Source organism: Heliconius melpomene, chromosome 19, assembly GCF_056956725.1.
Source record: "Heliconius melpomene rosina isolate 202511_hmr_F chromosome 19, ASM5695672v1, whole genome shotgun sequence".
Lineage (NCBI taxonomy): Eukaryota > Metazoa > Arthropoda > Insecta > Lepidoptera > Nymphalidae > Heliconius > Heliconius melpomene.
The window spans coordinates 15,325,511-15,346,719 of NC_140407.1; the positions used below are offsets into that span (position 1 = coordinate 15,325,511).

General features: G+C 37.3%; 1 protein-coding gene across 3 annotated transcripts; it reads right to left on the reverse strand.

Annotated features, from left to right (window-relative positions):
• Positions 1-361: 361 nt before the first annotated feature.
• Positions 362-20,823, reverse strand: LOC146529017 (uncharacterized). Of its 3 annotated transcripts, none has more exons than XM_085203127.1 (24): positions 20,498-20,823; positions 20,230-20,417; positions 19,304-19,500; positions 18,947-19,079; positions 16,642-18,248; positions 16,208-16,278; positions 15,554-15,756; positions 14,739-14,904; positions 14,176-14,271; positions 13,748-13,926; positions 12,543-12,705; positions 11,960-12,084; positions 10,918-11,037; positions 10,465-10,586; positions 9,802-9,911; positions 9,292-9,394; positions 8,671-8,869; positions 8,081-8,360; positions 7,409-7,487; positions 5,626-5,723; positions 5,077-5,120; positions 4,578-4,937; positions 3,765-3,937; positions 362-2,940 (listed from the first exon to the last, which is right to left on the reverse strand). In XM_085203127.1, the coding sequence occupies exons 1-24, from the start codon at positions 20,640-20,642 to the stop codon at positions 621-623; spliced, it is 7,281 nt and encodes a 2,426-aa protein (XP_085059253.1). In that variant the 5' UTR covers positions 20,643-20,823; the 3' UTR covers positions 362-620. The 3 variants fall into 3 exon arrangements, with proteins under 3 accessions (XP_085059253.1, XP_085059252.1, XP_085059251.1); XM_085203126.1 differs by having other exon boundaries at positions 11,960-12,090; XM_085203125.1 differs by having other exon boundaries at positions 11,960-12,096.
• Between the last annotated feature and the right edge of the window lie 386 nt (positions 20,824-21,209).

Below are 21,209 nucleotides of genomic sequence, written 5' to 3' on the forward strand. Positions count from 1 at the left end.
TTTTTTCTTTATTTGCATCTTCATTATTTTTAATTGTTCAATTGTTTTTAAAAAAAAGGAGGACAAATTCTAATTTTAAGTTCTATAAACCGACAGCTAACATTATAATTTCCGTAAATAATAATGTCTATACATATATATTTTGTTCGAATTACGCAAAAATTTTATGTATTTGGTTTTATTGGTGAATTATGAACAATGAACTGAGTGAATTATTGAACATTTATGATAAATGAATAATATAAACTTACAAAGTTTATATGATTCTATAGGCAATTCGGATAAAGTATATATGTTTTATATTTTTGAATTTTAATGTTTTAATAGTGATTAATTGAAATTAAAAAATAAAAATACTTGATTAGGAGAAAACATTTATTTTGCAAAAAAGAAAATTATCGATTTTTAATAGAATTCGTATTTAGAGTATACTGTAATAAGTACTTATCGTTCTGTATATAAATAAATCTCACTTAAACGTAAACAAAATAATACATCGTTTATATTCGAGACCAAAAAGACTCATCAGTGAACCAAACAAAAATTATCATACATAGCGTACGTCTAGGCGTCTATCGCCGTATAAATAAAATTATCTATGTTATATGTACAGTGCGCCCCTACGCGTCCAGCTCGTCCTCGCGCTGGCTGGAGAAGTAGCTGACGAGGCCTCCGAACACGCCCCCCGAGCCCCCGACCCCTCCGACAACGCCCGGATGCTCTGTGCCCTCTGTGTTTTCTAGTTCTTGCTCCACTTTTATATGCCGTACATCAGGTAGTGGTGTTTTGAGGAATTGCGGTTTAATGTCGGGCGGGCTGGCGGGGTTATCCACGTCAGGGTTGTCCTCCTTGTCGTCGGTACTTGGGGAGGGCGCCCTCTGTACTTCGTGGTAAGGGTGGACAGGGTAGTGTGCGGGCGCGGGGGGCCGTAGTACGGGCATGTAGGGGCGCGGCGCGCGCATGTATGGGTAGTGAGGAGGGAGGCTGTCTGGGGCAGCGGGTCGCGGCCTGTCGATATTTGGAGGCCCCCGTTCAGTACTAGGCGGTCGGGGCATGTCGTGCATTATCGGCCGATCTGAACTCGGCACTCGTGCAATTTCTTGCATCATCGCCCGATCTGAGCTAGGTGCTCGACCCATCTCGTGCATCATCGGTCTTTCCGAACCAGGAATTCGTGCCATATCATGCATCAAGGGCCGATCAGAATTCGATAATCGTGCTATATCATGCATCATCGGTCTATCTGATGGCATTCGAGCCATCTCGTGCATCATAGGCCGATCTGAGTTTGGAATTCTTGTTATCTCATGCATCATTGGCCTTTCTGAATTCGGTATCCGTGATATCTCATGTAACATTGGCCTGTCAGAGCTCGGCGGTCGCGGCATTTCGTGCATAATGTGTCGATCTGAACTTGGTACTCTTGGCATTTCATGGATCATCGGGCGATCCGAGCTCGATGATCGCGGCATTTCGTGCATCATCGGGCGGTCAGAGCTGGGAGGCCGTGGCACTTCGTGCATCATCGAACGTTCCGGGCCGGAGGGGCGGGCCATTTCGTGGATCATTGGTCGATCTGAACTTGATGGTCGCGGCATTTCATGCATCATCGGTCGCTCGGGCCCCGGCGGCCGAGGCATTTCGTGCATCATGGGTCGATCTGAACTTGGCGGTCGCGACATTTCGTGCATCATCGGGCGTTCAAGCCCGGGTGGTCGTGGCATTTCGTGCATTATTGGACGATCGGTGCTCGGCGGTCGCGACATATCGTGCATCAGTGGTCGATCCGAGCTGGGAGGCCTTGCACCTTCGTGCATCATCGGGCGCTCGGGTCCTGGCGGTCGTGGCATGTCGTGCATTATCGTGCGTTCCGAACTCGACGGTCGAGACACTTCATGCATCATCGGGCGTTCAGGCCCCGGAGGCCGAGACAGATCATGCATTATAGGTCTGTCAAGCCCCGGAAGAGGTCGCGACATGTCTTGAATCACACCTCGATCAGGTACAGAAGGTCTACATAATTCTTGCATAGGATGTCTATCAGGTCCCACGAGCCTTAGCATTTCTTGCATAGGGGACCGCTCTGGGACGGAGGGTGGACGCATTGTATTGCGTTGTAGGGAAAGTAGACCGTCGTTGGACGGCGCGTAGGGTCCGTAGGGCGTGTATTGTGGCGCGTAAGGTCCTAAGGGATATCGAGGGCGGCCATCTTTGTTCTCCGTGTGTTTTATTTTAGGGTGATTGCGCGGAGGTTCGGGGGAGGAGCGGGGGCCGGGTGACACTGGAGGTGATTGATATTCTGGCTCTGTTTTGACTTCTGCTTTTATTTTTATCGGGGGTTCGGAGTCCGTGTGAGCAGGAGACTTGGGCCCCGGGGGGACGGGGGGCGGGGGGGACACGGTAGGCGGCGGAGGGCCTGAGGGGCGGATATTAGTCATCATACTAGGACCAGGTGGAGGGCCTCGGGGCATGGTGTTTAAGTGAGGACTTGATACAGGAGGCCCAAGATGCATGTTGGAGGGCAGCGGTCGCATTGTAGGATGATGCATGCCAGGGGGTCCGTGGGGAGATGCCCCTGGTGGCCCGTGGGGCGATGTCCCGGGGGGTCCAAGAGGAGAGGCCCCGGGGGGTCCAAGAGGAGAGGTCCCGGGGGGTCCATGATGGGTCATGCCGGGATGTGCCTGTCGTAGTACTCCATGCGGAGGTCTGTGTCCATAGGGCATGCCCTGTGGGGAGGCGGAAGGAGGTCGGTGAGGTATGTGGGAATAGTACTGTCCATGGGGGTGTCCTGGAGATTGTTGCGAGTGTCCCGAGGGGTGTTGTGGGTGTGGAGGCGGGGGGTACTGTCCGGGTCGTTGTGCGATGTGCATCTGGTACATGGGCACGGGTTGTCCGCGCCCTGCGTATGCTGGATTGCCTCCTTGATACATCATGGAGCCCCTGGAAAATAGTGTTATAAATTAATATTTTCCTTTATTATACAACAATTATAATTAATAAGTAATTGTTTTTGACATTGCCATAGTATACACGTTAAACCAAAAAATCTGATCCAACCACTAAAAGAACTTTACACAAAAATTATTAGGTAATTTCTTGAAAGCTTCATGGTGAATCCCACATATAACAGAGTAGGCAGATGGAACCTTGTGTTAATACATTTCAGGCATTGTGTCTTGAGTGGAGGAACTCAACGCCGTACTATATCTTTTTACTAGAGCTAGGAAATAAAAATATTAAATAATTCATTGCCCCTAGTGGGAATCGAACCCACAACCATTGCATTTTTAGTCAATCGCTTTTTTTAATTGTATTATATGTAAATATAAAAAACATCGGTAATAGTTTCTCTTTAATATTTAGTGATTTCAATTCTATTTGAACTTGGTTCAATAGGTATCACGGCGCAGTGGCTCAAGCGTACGACTGTAAATGCGACAGGTTATCGGTTCGATTTATAGGAAAAGAAACAATATTTTCATTTTCATGCCCTGGTAACGAGCAAAGCGTTGAGTCGTTGAGTTCCGCCACTCAACAAACAATGCACTGAGAATTCGGCAAAAAGTAGGAAAGTAGGAAGTGTCTTAATGGGATTGAATTCTTAACACTAGGTTCCTAGGATCCTTCTGCTTACTGGAACGAAGAAATGGAAATATACATTTAAATAAATATTTCAATTCGTCGTGTGAGGATCAAACCCATAACCACTCGCGTTTACATTCACACTTTATCCCACGAAATAATAATAATAAAAGAAAGTCAACCTATACTGATTTATCATATGCGGCATCCGCGTGATGACGCTGGGCTCCTCCGACACCGGCTTGTAGGGCTGCGGGGAGCCCGCCACGGACAACGTGCCCTCTCCCCCCGGAACCGCCACCGCGTTCGAGATGCTGCGCGAGTCCGGGATCAGATTGCGGAGTTCGGGCCGCACCTGAAATGAGGATCAGACTAGCTCTTACTTTGTCCACAATCTAATAGTAATAGCTAAGAGTGGACCAGACCACCCCCTGCTTACTTTGTCCAGAGTCTGTTGGAAATAGCTAAGACTGATAACACACCTTGGGAACGTAATGCTCGCTCTAGTCTGTTTCAAAAGTCATGATTTCATTATTAAAAAAAAAAGTCGCGCTGTCTTTCTTGCGCCGGTCCTTCTCAGGTCTGAGGCATTAACGATAGTGAACTGGTGGTTAATTGTTTGACGTTAAAAAATTAATCTTGTAACTTCTTATTTTGAAGAAAATTATTTGACTTTGTGAACGAGATAATAGAGACGCAAGTATGTCGAGATTATAACGATTTCATTTTTTATACAATTTGCTATCATAGATATGCAATGGAATATCTCGAGGATGTCGACGTGGTTATATTTTTATTTGGACGATTATATCATGATGTACTGGATTACATGGTTGATAGACAACAGTACAAAGGCGAAAAGTGGAAAATAACTGTTCTCTCCCTAAATAAGTAACCTAGAGTAACGTAAAATACCACGTTAATCTACGTTCCCGTATTTACTCAAATACATACAACAAAAAATACTTATAAAAGAATAAAAAATAACAAACTACCTGCAACCTCGGCGTCACCGGATATCTCTGGTCCTGGTAATCCCCCGGATGTCGTACCATAGGATTTGGCCCGAATTGCCTTTCTGGGGGCGCCCCTTGTCCCGGTACCGGCCCCGGTTGCCTTATGGCCATAGGACTCATACCGTAGTTCATTGGACTCATTGAGTACTCATTTTTTTCTTTTTTAACTCGCTTACTCTCTTGTTGAGCTATGCGAGCGAGTCGTTTCTCTTCTCGTTCTTTAGCTTTTAGCTCTTTTAGCTTTTCTTTCTCTTCTTTTTTCTGTATGCGTTCAAGTTTTCTAGCTTCTTTCTCAGCTTGTTTTGCTTCGCGTTCTTGACGTTTCTTTTCTCTTTCGACCTGTTAATATATAAATATATATGTTTAACAAAGTCCGACACAAATAACGTCAAATAAGAATTTCACTAAAGTTACGACAATTGTAACTTTTTTTCAACAATAAACTATAGTTTATTTATAAGTTTAATATTTGTATTACCTGATTTGGCCGCAGAGGTCCTACTTCACCATCCGTTTTCAAGTCTATAATAACAAAAAAGACAGATAAGAAACGACAATCGTTAAAATAAGACAAATTAATTTTTAACAAAAAAAAAACCGACTTCAAACAACGAACTAAAAATTGAAAAATAATTTTACATAAAATAAAACGTACTTTGATTTTGTTAAACCCAAAAAACTAAAAAACGATTATGAAGTCGGTGCCAAGTAAAACAGGCTTAGTAATTTGATGTTGTAGTAAGATAATGAGTGGTGGTGGTAGTGGTTGTCAATGAATGGTAGTTTCTGCTAGAAAATTTCACTTATTTTTGTGCAAACTAACATTTTTGTATATTTACAAGAACAATAGATGTATCCTTTTATAAATTACTTCAAAAAATATTAGTATTCTGGACTCTCTCTTGTTCTCTACATAAGCTGTAACTGTGCCAAATTTTATATTTCCCTTCCCTGTAGCTGCACAATTTTAGTAAAAAGTGTCACAAAATATTTGCTTTACGTAATTATAATATAAAAAATCATGTACCTTTTATCTTAACACCAACTAGTTTGGCCAGAGCATCGTCGCTAGTTTGCGGCGCGCCTGTGTTCACATAGCCGCCTCGGCCACGGCCACGTGGACCTCTAGAATTGAAATAAAAACACAATATCATACATATAGGATATTATTTTAAAATATTTGAGGCACATCATCTAATTGTAATTGTGATGGTCGCGGGTTCGTTTCCCACTCGGTGGGATTAATAATAATAATAATAAAGCCATTTATTTCAAATCTCTCTTACAGTGTTTGCTATGTTTGTTAGTATATATATATTTTTTTAAATTAATTAAATTAAATTTAAGAAGGTTAGTATTATCGTTTACTTAATTAATACTAATATTATTGTAGATTTGAACCCCTCTTTGGGTAAAGGCCTCCTCCATCCTGCTCCATAGTTCTCTGTCCCTGCCTGAATTTATCCAGTCGTTTCCTACGACGTCTGCTATGTCATCAGCCCACCGTCGTAATGGTCGGCCAACATTCCTTTTTCCCACTGGTCCTTTCCATCGAGTGGTTTCAATAGTCCATCTTCTGTCTTGGTATCGTGAGATGTGTCCTGCCCATTTCCACTTAAGCGAGAGTGCGTGCCTGAGAGCATCTGTGAGCTTAGTTCTTTGACGGATATTTTCGTTCCTTATTTTATGAATTCTTCTAATTTTTAACATGCTCCTTTCCATTGCTGTTTGACTGCATTTGATTGGTTGTTTTATTTTGTTCGTATATATGTCCATGTTTGGCAACCATACAACAAGCAAGGTAATAAGCACGTATCAAATATTGTCCTTTTCATATGCAAGCTATAAGTTCCCTTTTAAAATTTCTCTTAATGCCCAGTATTTCTTCCAGGTTGTATTGATTCTTCTAGTTAATTCTTCTTCATTGCTTGATGTTTTGAATGATATTTGCTTACCCAAGTAGATGTATTCGCTGACGTATTCTATATTGTGACCTTTTATTGCTATCGCGCGTTCGCGATTATTGGTTAATATCTTGGTTTTATTTATATTAATTTCTAGGCCAATTTTTGAGCTTTCGTCGTCCAGCGATCTCATCATTTCCTCTAGGTCTTTAGCAGTTTCAGCGATGACGGCAATATCATCAGCGAACCTTAGATGGTTTAGATATTGACCATTTATGTACACTCCCTTCTTTTTCCAGTCTAGTTTTTGAAAAATATTCTCAAGCACCACTATAAACAGCTTTGGGGAGAGAGGATCTCCCTGTCTTACTCCTCGTTCTATGTTTATTTCGTCTCCTCTAGTTTCTAACTTAACTCTGCTCGTACTATTTGTATAAATATAATATTTCAAAATATTGATGTATTTAGAGTTAATGTTTGATGGTCGTAGTGCATTCCAAATTGAGCAGTGGCTGATGCTGTCAAAAGCTTTGCTATAGTCAATAAAGGCCACATACAGAGACCTATTATATTCTCTGTATTTTTCTATGATCTGTTCTAGTGTCTGTATGTGGTCCACCATGCTAAAGCCTGCTCTGAATCCTGCTTGTTCCCTTGGTTGCTGCCTATCAATATCGTACGAGTGGAGGGACTACAACCCTCCACTCGGTGGGATTAAAATCTTTTAATATTTCTAGAGCCAGTAAATGAAAATATTAAATATTTCAGTCCCAGGAGTATATCTTATCGAAACTATAACCATAGCGTTTACTGTCGCATGCTTGTCATAACTGGCCCATTTACTTATTTTAAAATTTACACATTTATTTTTATTTATATAAAAATATTTATGATATATTATTATACCTGCTCCCTCTCCCGCCTCTACTGCCTCTACCTCGTAGAGGTCGCGGAGTACTGCTCGTTTGTGGTTGAGAAGTTACACCTGGAATATTATACACAATTTTATTTAAAATATCCATTTGTTCACTGTTATTATATCATTTTATTCTAGCTTCACAATGTATCTTGCATGTAACAAGATAGCAGAGGAAGCCTAGTGTTAAGACACTCGGCTCCCCAGTTTGCGCCGAATTCGAAACGATATATGTATCAGTTGCTAAATAAAAAAATAAAAAGAAATCAATATTTTTTAAAACAGAATGAATAAATCTAAAGATTTTTTTTGGTTGGACACTCTAAACTCAGAATTACAGGTTCGAATCGAAAACTAGTTTGTTTGCTTTTCCAACTTGAGGTTAAAATGCTGTTAGCCTTATTAGCCTTTACAGCGACACCGGACTTTCTCAGCACTTCTCAGTGAAGAGTGTACTCTGACCCAGAGAAAGTCCAATCACTACGTTGCTGCTTGAGAGGATGTCAAAGGCTACCTAACCTAGGCTTGCGGCCGTTGATTGGGATGTAGTATATACCTTCCACTTTATAGAGTATGTTACATCACGTTAATCAAGTGACCTTGCGTACTTACAATATTTGAAATTAGATGGTAAAGAAATTAACTAGAAAAAATAAATTCACCTAAGGCTTCAATATCATCCGACTTCAAATTAACAGAGTTCGTGACTGAATCAGGTAACTTCGTTAACGGCACTACCGCTGTTTTACTTATTAAGTCGTTCAAGGCTTTCTGTTTCTTTTCTTCATTGTCATTTTCATCGTCATTGTCATCATTGCCGCCATCTTGTTCGCGTCTTCGCTTCGCTCTTTCCGAATCCGAGTCGGAAGTTAGATCTGAATTTGACAATTTGAATTCGTCTGAACTGTCCGGCATGTGTTTGCCGCTTGATTTGTGCATTTCCTGATGACAAATTATTATGTTTACTTTATACTTTTTATTTACAAATACAATTCTTACTATGTATATTTCTAAAGGCATGTATGAAAGGGTTGATGACAGTGGACGAGGCAAAAGAGATATGTAGAGACCATAGCGTTTGGCGTTCTTTCAGACTACCCCGCTAGGGATAAAGCGTGAAGCTATGTATGTATGTGTATGTATATTTCTGAGGTGAGCCGTGGTGCAGGGGCACAACCGTGCGGCTGTAAATACCACTGGTTGTGGTTTCGATTTCCGAAATGACATAAAAAAATATGTATATTATACTCACATCCTCAGACTCAGTATTGGGCATCTCCGTATAATCCATTCTCCTCTGCCTCGTGCGGTGCTTGGGCGACCAGTCGTTGTCGCTGAGGCCGCCGTACGTGACGCGTGCGCGGATCACGTTGCCGTCCGCATCGTACTGCGTTAAACCGCGCTTGCGGGCACGTGACGACGAGTGCCGAGACTTGTGTTTGGATTTAGATCTGGAAAATTGTTGAAATTAATGTAAGCATGATGGCTATGGATCCAATACACTCAGCGTCGTACAACGTTAAACTACGGGAACGCGCTGGTGTGGCTAAATACCAAGATATTTGACTTTTGATTGGAAAATTATTAATTTAAGAGTTACAAAAAGGTGCGGTGCTTGTTAATTCTATATAGATACGGGAGAATAATAATACACATATCCACATTAGCCAAAAACTTTTTTATAATGGAAATTGATCAAAACTATAAATAAAATTAATATGTATGTAAAATATATTGCAAATATGTATTTTTTTATCGTGATGAGAAAAAGAAATTGTAAGTCATTAAATAAAAATTTTAGACTTTGTACACTAAGATTTAATGTTTATCAAATTCTTCCTTTAATTTTTTTAATAAAAATAAAGTATCTTACGATTTCGACCACTCCTTGGTCCCAGCCGATTCTTCAGAGCTATCATCGAACACTCCGCGCTTTTTCTTTTTCAATTCTGGCGATTCCACTATCTTCTGACGATCTGTTAATATAAATTAAACACATATCACATTAAATGATATCTATATCTTCAATTGTCTATATCTATACTAATATTACAAAAATATGTTAGGTGGAACGCGCTAATCTCAGGAACAGTCGGTTCCAATTGAAAACTTCATTTTATACGGGATAGACTATTTAAATATTTATCAAGGAAGACTATATAACATCATGTTGATTCTTGCAACGTTGTTACCGGCAGCTATAGTTAGTTACATCCCACTTTTAGAGTGTGTGTCATACACAATGAGTAGTTATTTTCATGACCGTGCAGGCCAACATAGGTAAGTACAGTACGTTGGACGAGTCGTGGCCGCACTAATGTCATATGTAGACGACTCGTTGATTGTACAGGTAGACATAGGACAGTCTATATTTAAAATATACCTTTTTTTTCTGGCCGGACCGCCCTCTTTATGGGAAGTGAATCAGAAGAATGATCGGTTGTACTATCACGTTCGGCTGATGAAGATATTTCTTCTGATGATGACTCCATGCTGCAATAATGACAATAAGAAACATTAAAATCTAATTAATATTCTCATTTATCTATTATTAATTGTTAAAAGTTGTTTTATTATTATTAAATTAAACAATCGTGACGCTCCCACGTTAAGACATTGCATTATTGAAGAAATATAATATTTAATTATTTTCATTATCCATGTCAATATAAAAAAATAAATAAATATTTCGTAGAGGAGTCCTCCTTTCCCGTTGCCATGGTCAGTATACACAAACATAGCACAGTAGAAAATTCACATGGAAGTGGACCCGCGCTATATACACATGGAAGTGATGCAATTATATTATCGTACAGTCCGACCGATGAGTCTTGGCCGACCTGAAGTTAGAACTTCTGAAGTTTCACGCATTGTTCATTCGGGAATAAAATAATCAAAAGTAATAAAAATAATGTACAGCTATCTTCAGGGCAATGTACAATAGTTTATCTTCGCAGTAACATCTGTCAACTACCCACCCATATATATGTGTAACGTCATATCAGTCAATACGTCCTATAGTAATTATTTTATATCAAATATGTACCCAGTATCTTTAAAATCCTCGTCGGTCTCGTCATCGTCTTCAGAGGGTACATCCAGGGAGTTCAGCTTGCGGGGTTTCTTGCGTTGTTTTTTCTTCATTTTCTTTATTTCCACTGGTTTACCCTTCAAACACATTAAATATAAAATGTGTAATTATTTATATGAATTAAAAGTATTTTTGTTAAATTTTACTTCCAATATATGTATGATGGTTTGTGTAGACATAAGACAATAATAAAAAAGATGATTAAATGGATTAATTTCAATAAAACTTTTTTGTTGACAACATTAAAATGACGTCTTAACAAAAAAATATATATAATTTGATGAGTATTTTTGTCCACATAAAAATGAAGCGCTAACGTTAAATATATGTAATAGATGAGAAAGGTGGTGAATGAAAATCAAATATCAAGGGTCTTGAAGTCCACGTGATTAGTATAAAATAAAATACCTGTTCAATAGCTTCCATCTCTGCCTTCAGTTTTTCCTCCTCGGCTGCTTCAATTATGGTAGATATGTCTTTACCCCGCCCTTGATTGCCAGCGCTGGTCGTAGGCTCCACGTACTCCTCCTGGAATGTTTTTTAGCCTCACCTTCAGAGATGCAGCATCCCAGATATGACAGGGCACTTAGCAAACTTCTGTTAAGGCTCTGTTAGACACTTTCATCTCTACTGTCTTCCGAAATTTCGAGCGTGTTGAGAGGCAGAACTTAAAGCCGCGCTGTGTCTCTTTACTAGAGTGTGAAAATGAAACTGCTACAAATTTTATCGATTTTTTTTTTATTATTTCCTTCTTTTTACGAAATGTTGAATCGATTATAGTTACATCAGGCTTGACGAAGGTCATATTTTCTGGTTGCCATAGTTCTATATGTAAAAATATTGTTATAGCATATAAACAATTATAAATATTTACTTACTTTTTATTTAAGTAAAAAAAGTCTTATATATTGCGAGATGGACGTGGAAAGGCTGCTGCTGTTAACAAGGTTAACGCTGCCTTGGCTGCATCGATGAGACGGCGAAATATCAGCACAGGTGCGCGTATACAATGGAATGTTGGTACCAACGCTGTTATACGGCAGCGAAACGTGGGTATTACAGGAGAAGAATGAACCAAAGATGAAAGCTGTGGAGACCCGATTTCTTAGTAGGATATGCGGAGTCAGCTTAGCTGATCGAAACCGCAATGAAGAGATACATACAATTGAAGTTACTAGCGCTGATGTCACAGAAGTGAGTGATAAGAGGGATAGGTAGGGGGGAGACCTTGGTTAACCTTCGAAAAAACAGTATCAAAGATACTTGAGGAAGGTTAAATAAAAAGCATGATGACCCCCTCGAAGGGTATGTATGAAGAGATTATTAACAGTGGACGAGGCGAAAGAGATACGCAGAGACCGTGGCGTTTGGCACTCCGTTATTTCCGACTACTCCGCTAGGGATACAGCGTGAGGCTATATTAGATAAGAAGTGTTTTAGCAACGCGTACCTTAATGGCGGAGCTGATGAGGCGGTCGTACTCCTGCGCGCGGTAGGACACGGGTAGCTGGCGTCGCGCGCGCAGCCGGTAAACGGCGCCCGGAGACGACCAGCCGCTGGTCTCCGATCCTGACCCTGACCCTGACCCTGCACAGCACAATGTGGACACTCGTCAATGTAACGTAGCAAATGTTGTGAGCTCGATCCCATCCGAGAGGGACGCAATGTTGATTTCTGCCACTCAACACGCTGTCTTGGAAATAGAAACATGTGTGAGGAACGAAATGACTGGTGTAGAGTGGAGTTGAGTGATGAAACTCAACGCCGCATATATCCGCCGCACTAATAGTAATATAGCTATAATTGCCTCAACAATCAATTACTAAACAATAAAATACAAAACATGATATAAAGAAACATCACTTATAGAAATATATTATAGGTTCGGTTAGCTACAGGCACAGTGTCCCACTGTAAGCGCTACAGGTGGTTTAAAAGAAAAAAAAATATGAAGAAAAAATCTCGCCTCGCTCTGGTAACAAGTTAAACAAACAGTACAATAGCTAGGTAAACAATACAATATTTTATATTACCAGAATTATCGGACTGTTCGTCTGGTTTCTCCTCAGATAGTTTCTCCTCTTCGCTGAGTGGCTCGGGCTCTTCTAACTTCTTCCTTGCCCTTTCAGCTTCTATGGTCGCCAGTAGTTCGTCGTACTTCGTTAGTTCTTCCTCTAGGGTGGCTATTAATCTTTGCTGTAATACAATAATAATATATATTTATTATTATTATTATGCCGTCGTGGCTCAGTACCACAATGTATGAATTTAAACGCAACGGTTGCGATTTCGATGCCCATTTGCGGGAATGATTATATTTTAAATTATTTTTATTTCCACAAAAGCGTGCAGCTGCTTTATTATTAATATAAGCTTTCCACATCCATCTCGTATCGTAAGATACTTCAAAAATAGGTAATTAATAAGTGGTAACTTCATTCACTTGTTCTAATATTTTACCATTTACACTGACCTTGCATTCTATCCTTTCTTCATTTCTTTCAAGTACCAGAACCTTTGTCTTATTTGTATTCATACTTAGACCATTATTTTCACACCTTTTTTCAGAGTGGTGACTAATGCCTGCGATCAGCATTCTAATGATGCAATGAGCACTGCATCATCTGCGTACAGATGTACGCAATTCAGATTCCTTTATTCACCTACTTTCACTCCCATCTCACTTTGTTTTACTCCTTGGACATAGCTATCCAAATACAAATTGAACAACCAAGCTGACATGGCGCAACTTTGTCTGACACCCCATTGGATGTCTCTGCAGCAGGGATCCGCTCACATTGTACCGGGGTAGTATCTCCCATAATTTCATTCTCACAAAATGTCTGTGAAATGCAAGTCGACAAAAACACACGAAATTTCTTGGTTAACGGTCAAAAATTAGTCTGTGATCATGCAAAGTGTAAATATCTGATCCATACAACCTTCTCCAGGTCTAAAGCCTTCTTGGGCCCCCCAGCCTTTCGGATCTCTTGCAGTCTTCTCGCCAATGTTTTAGCATAAAATTTTAATTTCCCAGCACATTTCAGACTTATAGGTCGGAACAGTTATGGTACTTGTATCTCCATTCTCAATTTGTCCTCCACAATGGTAAGAGAGTCAGCAAGAAGCGTATATGAGGAAGACGACAGTGGACGTAAGAGACGGTAGCGTTAGGCACTGCATTCTCGCTGGCTGCCCCGCTAGGTATTAAGCGTTAACAAGGTGTAACCATACATACATGTTGGCAAGGCGGACAAAACCACTCGCCGTCAGGCACGCGCAGCAGTAGCGGCGTGAGGCAGGAAGCATGGTAGCCGGCGTCGCAGGAGTCACACAGCAGTATCCACTCGGGCTGCGAGGCGCTGCCGCACCGACGGCAGCCCGCGTCTGCGTCCACTTCCGCTTCTACTGCCACTTCTGGAACACACAGACAGACATCCATTTAATTTTGTATGGAGACTATTATATGGATTTATATAAAATAACCTTTATCATATAATTTTTTTTCGTCGTCTTTACCTTTTATCTCAAACCTTCGTGAATAGGGTATAGCTAAAACTATATCCTGAAAGTTCTCATAAAAACACAAGTAAAGTACAAACGACGAGTCTTTGTCGTCCTGAAGTTAGCTGTAGATGACTATAGAGATATTCATTATTTACTTACCCTGTAGTGTTCTAGCTCTCTTGAGTGGCGCGGTGGGTTCACCGCTCTCCAAATCTGATTCCGGAGAGAACTCGTGATCGGACTTCGTAAAATCCACTAAAAACATTTACATATATTACAAAAATAATCTACAAAATCATCCCCTCACTTTTTCGTTTAAGCTGTTACAATTTTTTCTATTAATTTATAAAAACTACAATAAAGATATGCATTGATAATAAGGTCTAAGTGGAAATGTGACCGATATAAAAATTCCACAACTATTTCACAAAAAATACAATTTATTATACATTAAGATTTCTATTTTACATTATCACAAACATATAGTGGGTGGTAGTGACTTCGCCTCCTTTTACGGGTGCAACATATAGGGTAAAATATTTCAAACTCATACCTAAAAAAAACAATCAAAATAATTATTAACATTTAAACAATGTTCAACTTCAATCACCGCTATTACGGTATACTATTACGTTTGCGCGTTTGCCGTATTGTATATGTTGCTCCCGTAAAAGGAGCGTAGACGCTTCCACCATGTAAACATTTACTTCATTGACACTTACAATCAGGTTCATCATGATGTTCAAACAGCGGTTCATCAGAATCCGAGTCCTGGTCAGGCCCAGTGGAGTCTGACGCTTGCCATTTGTTCATTTTTTTGGGTTTCTTTTTGTCTGAGTCGGAGCTGCTGCCGGCGCTTGCTTTCCATTCTTCTTCATCATCTTTACTCTGTGCAGGTAGCAATAATAATATATTAAATAAACTAATTTTAAATTGAAGTCTGTTTGTATGAGTATGTCTTCGAAACTACTTTAATTTATACCTTTAAAAAATAATTTACCACTCTCTTTCTTCTTATATATCATTTTCGGTTTCTTCAATATAATTTTTTTTGGTGTAGTCTCTCACCTTCTTCCTTCATCTTATATTTATTGCATCAGTGTCGGAAATCGGAATGTTTTAACACTATGTAAGGGTACCTAGTGTTAAAACATTCCGGTTTCCGTAGATAGAGATCTACACTATGTGTGTAAAATGAAGCAAATATAAATAATTCAACTTACTTTCTTTAAGTGATGCGACAGAAATGTTACACTAACGCATCTCAGTGTCTTGGCTCTTTATCTCTCTCCCTGCCTACTATATGAAGAAACTGTTCAATGTGTGAAGTACACGGTTTTTGATGAATGCTGTGTTGTGAAGTTAAAAAATTATGGACTCACTTACTACTTATGTATCATTTTCAGTTCTCTCAATGTCTTATCTACACTTGAGCAATGCGGCAGAATTGTCGCACGACCGTCGAAGAACTGGGTGTCTTAGTCTTAACACTAGGTGACTTCATTATATGCAGGGAAAATATTCAGAATCTACTCACTTTCTTCTTATGTATCATTTTGAGTTCCCTCAAGGCAACTTCTTCTTGGTGTCTTCTCTCTGCTTCTTCCTTTATCTTCATTTGCGCGATGCGACGAGATTGTCGCACCGGCGTCGTTTCATCGTCCGATTGGTTTTTGGATGTCTTTTGTTTATCTTTAGCTTTAGATTTCTTCTTTGTTGGTTTCTTTGATGATTTTTTACCTTTTTGGAAAAAAAGTAGATAACATTATGTGCAGACATTCTTATATGATTGTCACTTATAATAACTTTTGTTAGTAGTACATATCTCTATAGGAGTAAATGTTATTTTACTTAACATTTTGTAACATTCCAGAATTATTGAATTTTTTTTACTTATAATGCAAAGAATTCTTAAAAATATAAATAGTCGTCGAATAAAAAAAATCCGATTAAACATGATAATTTTGTTAAATACATATTTATTTCAGCTTTGTAGTTTATCCCGCATATAGTAAAGCAGATAGAAGGAACTTAGTACTTAGTTCCAATATGCTGTGTTGAATAACGAAACTCAACCGCGCACTTAACAGAACAGGGAAATGAATATCATTCATCACCTAAGTAGATATTAAGCATACTGTACATAACTGTCGCGTTTAAACTTGTGTATGTAAATAAAATATACAAATACCTAAATTATTCAATGTCTCCTCTTCAGATTCACTCGAACTTTTTGTCATGTGTTTGGCTTCAACTTTTTTCCTATAAACAAGTAAACATACATTTATTTTTATAAAAACGAGTTTATTATTATTATAAAAACAATAAACGTAACTGCTTCGTTTTATAATTTTGTATACAGTTTTACCACAATTCTGATGAGCGATGTCTAATATTCGAGACATTGCGTATTGAAAATCGGAACTCAACTCCGCACTTTGTAACAGAGCGCGTATTGAAAATAATTTACATACACACATACATAGCTTTACCCCTCGGGGTAGTCAGAGAGAACGGAAAAATAATTTAAATTTAATATGAAGAAGTCACGTCACGCAGACGACGGCCATTCTTCATATTTAAAGAATATAAGATTAAAAGGGAAAATTTGAATTAATTTATTACCTAGTCGAAGAGTTAATTTTCTTAGGTTTAATTTTTAACCTTTTCCCACTGGTCATAGGTTCATCTTCCTCACTTTCACTTTGAGATTCATTATTTTTATCACTAGTGTTCGAATTTAACAACGACCGCTTCACTGCTTTACTTTCTTTTTTAATTTCATCATTGTCATTAGATTCATTATTTGGTTTTTGTAAGATTTTCTTAGCTTTAAATCTACCTTTTCTAACTTTTATTTTTTTTCTTTTTAAAATAGCATCATTTTGAAAATTTGTGTTAGCATTTTCATTTTCGGTATTTTCATTGTTCTCATTGTTTTCATTGTCCTCCTGGTTTTCATTGTCTTCATTGTTGTCACTATGTTCATTGTGCTCATTTTTTTCAACCTTCTCATTATTCTCAATGTTTTCATTATTCTCAATGTTTTCATTATTATCAATATTGTCACTATTTTTATTGTCATCACTTGAATTGGCGTTATCTTTACTGTCATCCATTTTTTTGGAATGTGGATCATCTAATTGTGTGGCGGGTTCTAAGCGTAGTTTTTTGGATGGCAGATCATCTTCTGCCTTTACTTCTTTATCCGGAGTCTTCTCTCTTTCAAGTTCACGGTTACCTTCATCTTGTTCTGACGAAAGACTACTTTTCCTCTTTTCTATAATACTGGCTTTACTATTTTGACAAATTTCAGAATCAGATACGGAATTTAAAGCTTCTTTAGTAGCATTAGAATCTTTTTTAGTAGTAACTTTACTCAAAACTTGTTTTTTCTTTACTCTATTTCTCACTTTCTTTTTAGTTTTATTTACATTTTCATTATCTGTGGCGCTTTTATCGTTAATACTGGTATCTTGTCTCGAATCACTTTCGTTATGAGAATTAGAATTAGACCCATTCGATTTATCCAAGTCCCGTATACAATGTTTTTTACTAACAGATTTAATATTTTCCACAGTATCACTAGATTGTTTTTTAAGAGACCTCTTAATAACCAATTTACTTTTTAACTTAACACCTTTACTTATTTTAGTTTTACGTGTAGAGTTTGACACATCGTGATTTTCACCATTACATTCTTCTGGTGGATTTTCCTCAGCACTTTTTTCATCATTAACTTTATCATTTTGAGCTTCTTGTATCGCGTCAGGATTTCCAGTATCATTATCAACACCATTGCCCTCACCGTAAAAGAACATCAATGGTTCAGATATTTCTTCACCAAAGAAATAACCGCTTTCACATTCTTCCCCGTTTCCTTCACCGGTTACGATTAAAAGAGGTTCTTCGATTTCTTCACTTACAGATTCATCTTTTTCTTTATTATTGACATCTTCAGCTTCTGTTTTCTCAACTTTTTCTGTTTTTTCTTCATCCTTATCACTAGTTTCAACGTCTTTTTCTATACTCTTACTTTCTACCAGTTTATCTTCATTACAGTCTACCTCATCTAAAACTTCTTTTGTTTCTTCTAATTCTTCAGGATTACTCTCTGGGGCTTCCTCTACATGATTTTGCGCTTTCTGGTCGTCACTTTCGTGTTCAGACTCAGATTCTGGACTTAGGAACTCTTCTTCATTATCCTCCTCCACATCAGATGACTTGTTAGGCTAAAATATTATTTAACGAAAGATATTATACTTGGATCTATATTATTTATAATTATATCAAAATACTAGCGGACGCGCGCAACTTCGCCTGCTTATTGGGACTCTTAGGGGTGAATTCTAATAAGCCATGAAATATGTGTTTGATGAAATATTTTTAAATCTGAATTTCATATTTAATAAAAATCGTGCAGATTTAAAATTTTTTTGCATACAAACTTTTAACCCCTGTTTCATTCTTTTAGATCCCTTCTTAGTAGGTATCCAGATTACCTAGATAAGCATCTGTCCAAATTTTATGTTTCTACCATCAGCAGTAACGGCTGTGCTTGTGCCTTGCCTCAGTGAGTGGGAACATGTCCTTTCATATATATATATAGAGAAGAATTTAACTAGATAGAATCAAAGCAACTAAATAGATAAAGGGTTATTTATGTACAATGTATATATTTTGGTAAGTATAAACTGTAAAGCATTTTTTTAATGTATTTTTTATACATATTAGCAATGGATAAGATGGACATGGACTTCTGCAATTTTTCTCATTTTCCATTTTTCAAATGCCATTACGTCATTTACATATAAATCAAAACACAATAGTATTACTTATTAGAAATATTTTTTTTCTAAAAATAGCAAACAAATGTGCCCTATCCCCTAGTTTTATGTTTCGACTTAGAGATGATGATTGATATTCTTACTTCTGTAGTCTCCTCTTGAGGGAGTATTTCAGTACTACTTGAATCCTCTTCCTTGGCATTGGATGGTACTATAGGTATCACATCTTCCCCACTCTTCAGTTGGCCTATAATTTTCACAAGTTCTTCTCTATTGCTATGATAGTAAATAAAAATTATATTATTATGTTGTTCAATAAAACAAATCAAGGAACTGATAGAAAAATTCACTGAACTGAATAGTAAATATAGTTAGTTTATTTTAATGTCCTCCTGTGGCCTTGTATTCACCACACAATATCTCAAAATTAAACATTGAGTGGTGTATTTTTTGTTTTAAAATATTCTTTTATTGGCATATACAGACATAATTATAATTACCTGGCTATCAACTGCCATGTTTCTTCATCCTGGTCTTCTTTAAACAAGCATAGATTGGCTTCATGGTCAATTTCTAACCAGTATAAATGACCATTTTTATCCCTTCCCAAAGGATTCAACCTCAGTTGTTCACATGGTATTGTATTCACTGCTAATTTGAATTTAGGATGACATGTGAATTGATATTCTAGCAATAACTGTAAAATAAAATTGATATTTACATTTTATTATCAAAAACACTATTAAATAAATTACATTTAAATTCTTTTTAATAAAATGTAAATTAATATATATACAGGGTGGAATTGTCAGCACCACTTTAAATGAAACCACAGTTTTAACTACTCTATAAAAGCCTAATATTATTCAGAAAAAAATAATTCTCAAAAATGATAGTTATTTTTTCAAACAAAATAAATAATAAAATTATTGTTTTAAAATAAAAAACCATTTGTATGTAAAGTATAACATAGGCATGCACACAGTTACCTGTCAAAGCGGCAACATCATACACTTATGTGTGTGTCACACGAAATACAGGTATGGATAAAAATCGTGAAATGAAAAAAAATCCTATGTCAAAATTGTTGAGGTACTTAATAAATTTTTTTAGCTATGGGTTTGAAATATTTTGCCATATATGCAGTTTCAGTAAAAGAAGCGCTGCCTCTTCCACCCTGTATAGACACATATTTACATATTTTTTATTTGTTTTATGTTTTGTTCACAAATCTGTATTATTGTGAAATTATTTAATATTCTTTTCAATTAGACAATTAATTATAATCAGTGACAATACGGATTATAAAAAGTTAATGAGATTTTTTTTTATTACACACAAAAAATCCTTATTGGAAAATAATAAATCATTATTAGATAATTAGCCAATAACAATGTATTTTGTAGTACTGTTATTATTTACTTACTTTCAATATACGCAATTTCACTTGAGTGCTAGCTTTCTTGTAAGTAAACCTTTCTATTTCCCAAGCTTCTTGATGGTAAGACTGTTGATGACAAAATTTAATGAGACACTTCTCCCACCTGTTGTTCTGTACAGATTTTAGAGCGCGACGCAATAACCTCAAGTGAAGCTCTTTCAAAGGATCCAACACTAAAAGAACAAAACATTCACACAACAAGTTTGCCAAGTTTGTTTATATTTTACGTGACAAATGGACACCGTTAACTCACCTTCCTGCGTGTTTTCTATAAACTCTTGTAATTTAGCTAACGTAGGTACTTCTAAACTATACAATTTACCGAAAACTTTTAAAAATGAGTAGATAACGGCGAAATTAGGATCATTCGTACACGAAATTTCTCCATCAGACGCCATCGTCGTCAATTATTAAGCTTTTTTACTTATCATCGCTAAGTGATTATCACTACCGGTATATAACAGTTTCACTTACAACTATTAGACTATTATAAAACATGTACATGATTCACGAAAATATCATCATTCTACAATCACCGAAAGCTTCTTTGCCTATTTTCCTAAAATAATAAAATAAAACTCGATGACAGCCATCGTAACATAGACAATAATCTTTTTTCAAACTAAACAGTATATATACAATATGAGCATGCTATAATATAATACAGCTCTACAATAAGTAAAAAAAAGTTATCGAAATTTACTTATCAAAAAATATTTTATAATCATAGAATAACATTTAATGTATTAATATCAAATATTTGAAGTACCCAAAAATAGAAAATAATGATTTGTAAAAGCAAAAAATATCTATGCCATATAATGTGTAAATTGATTTAATCATTTAATCATATAATATAATATTGCTGTTGCTGAAATATAGATATTAACTTTCTGTAATAGAAACTTTAAAAGTTGCTATTTATTTTATCATTTTTGAGTGAACAGAAGTGTAAAGTAGATAAT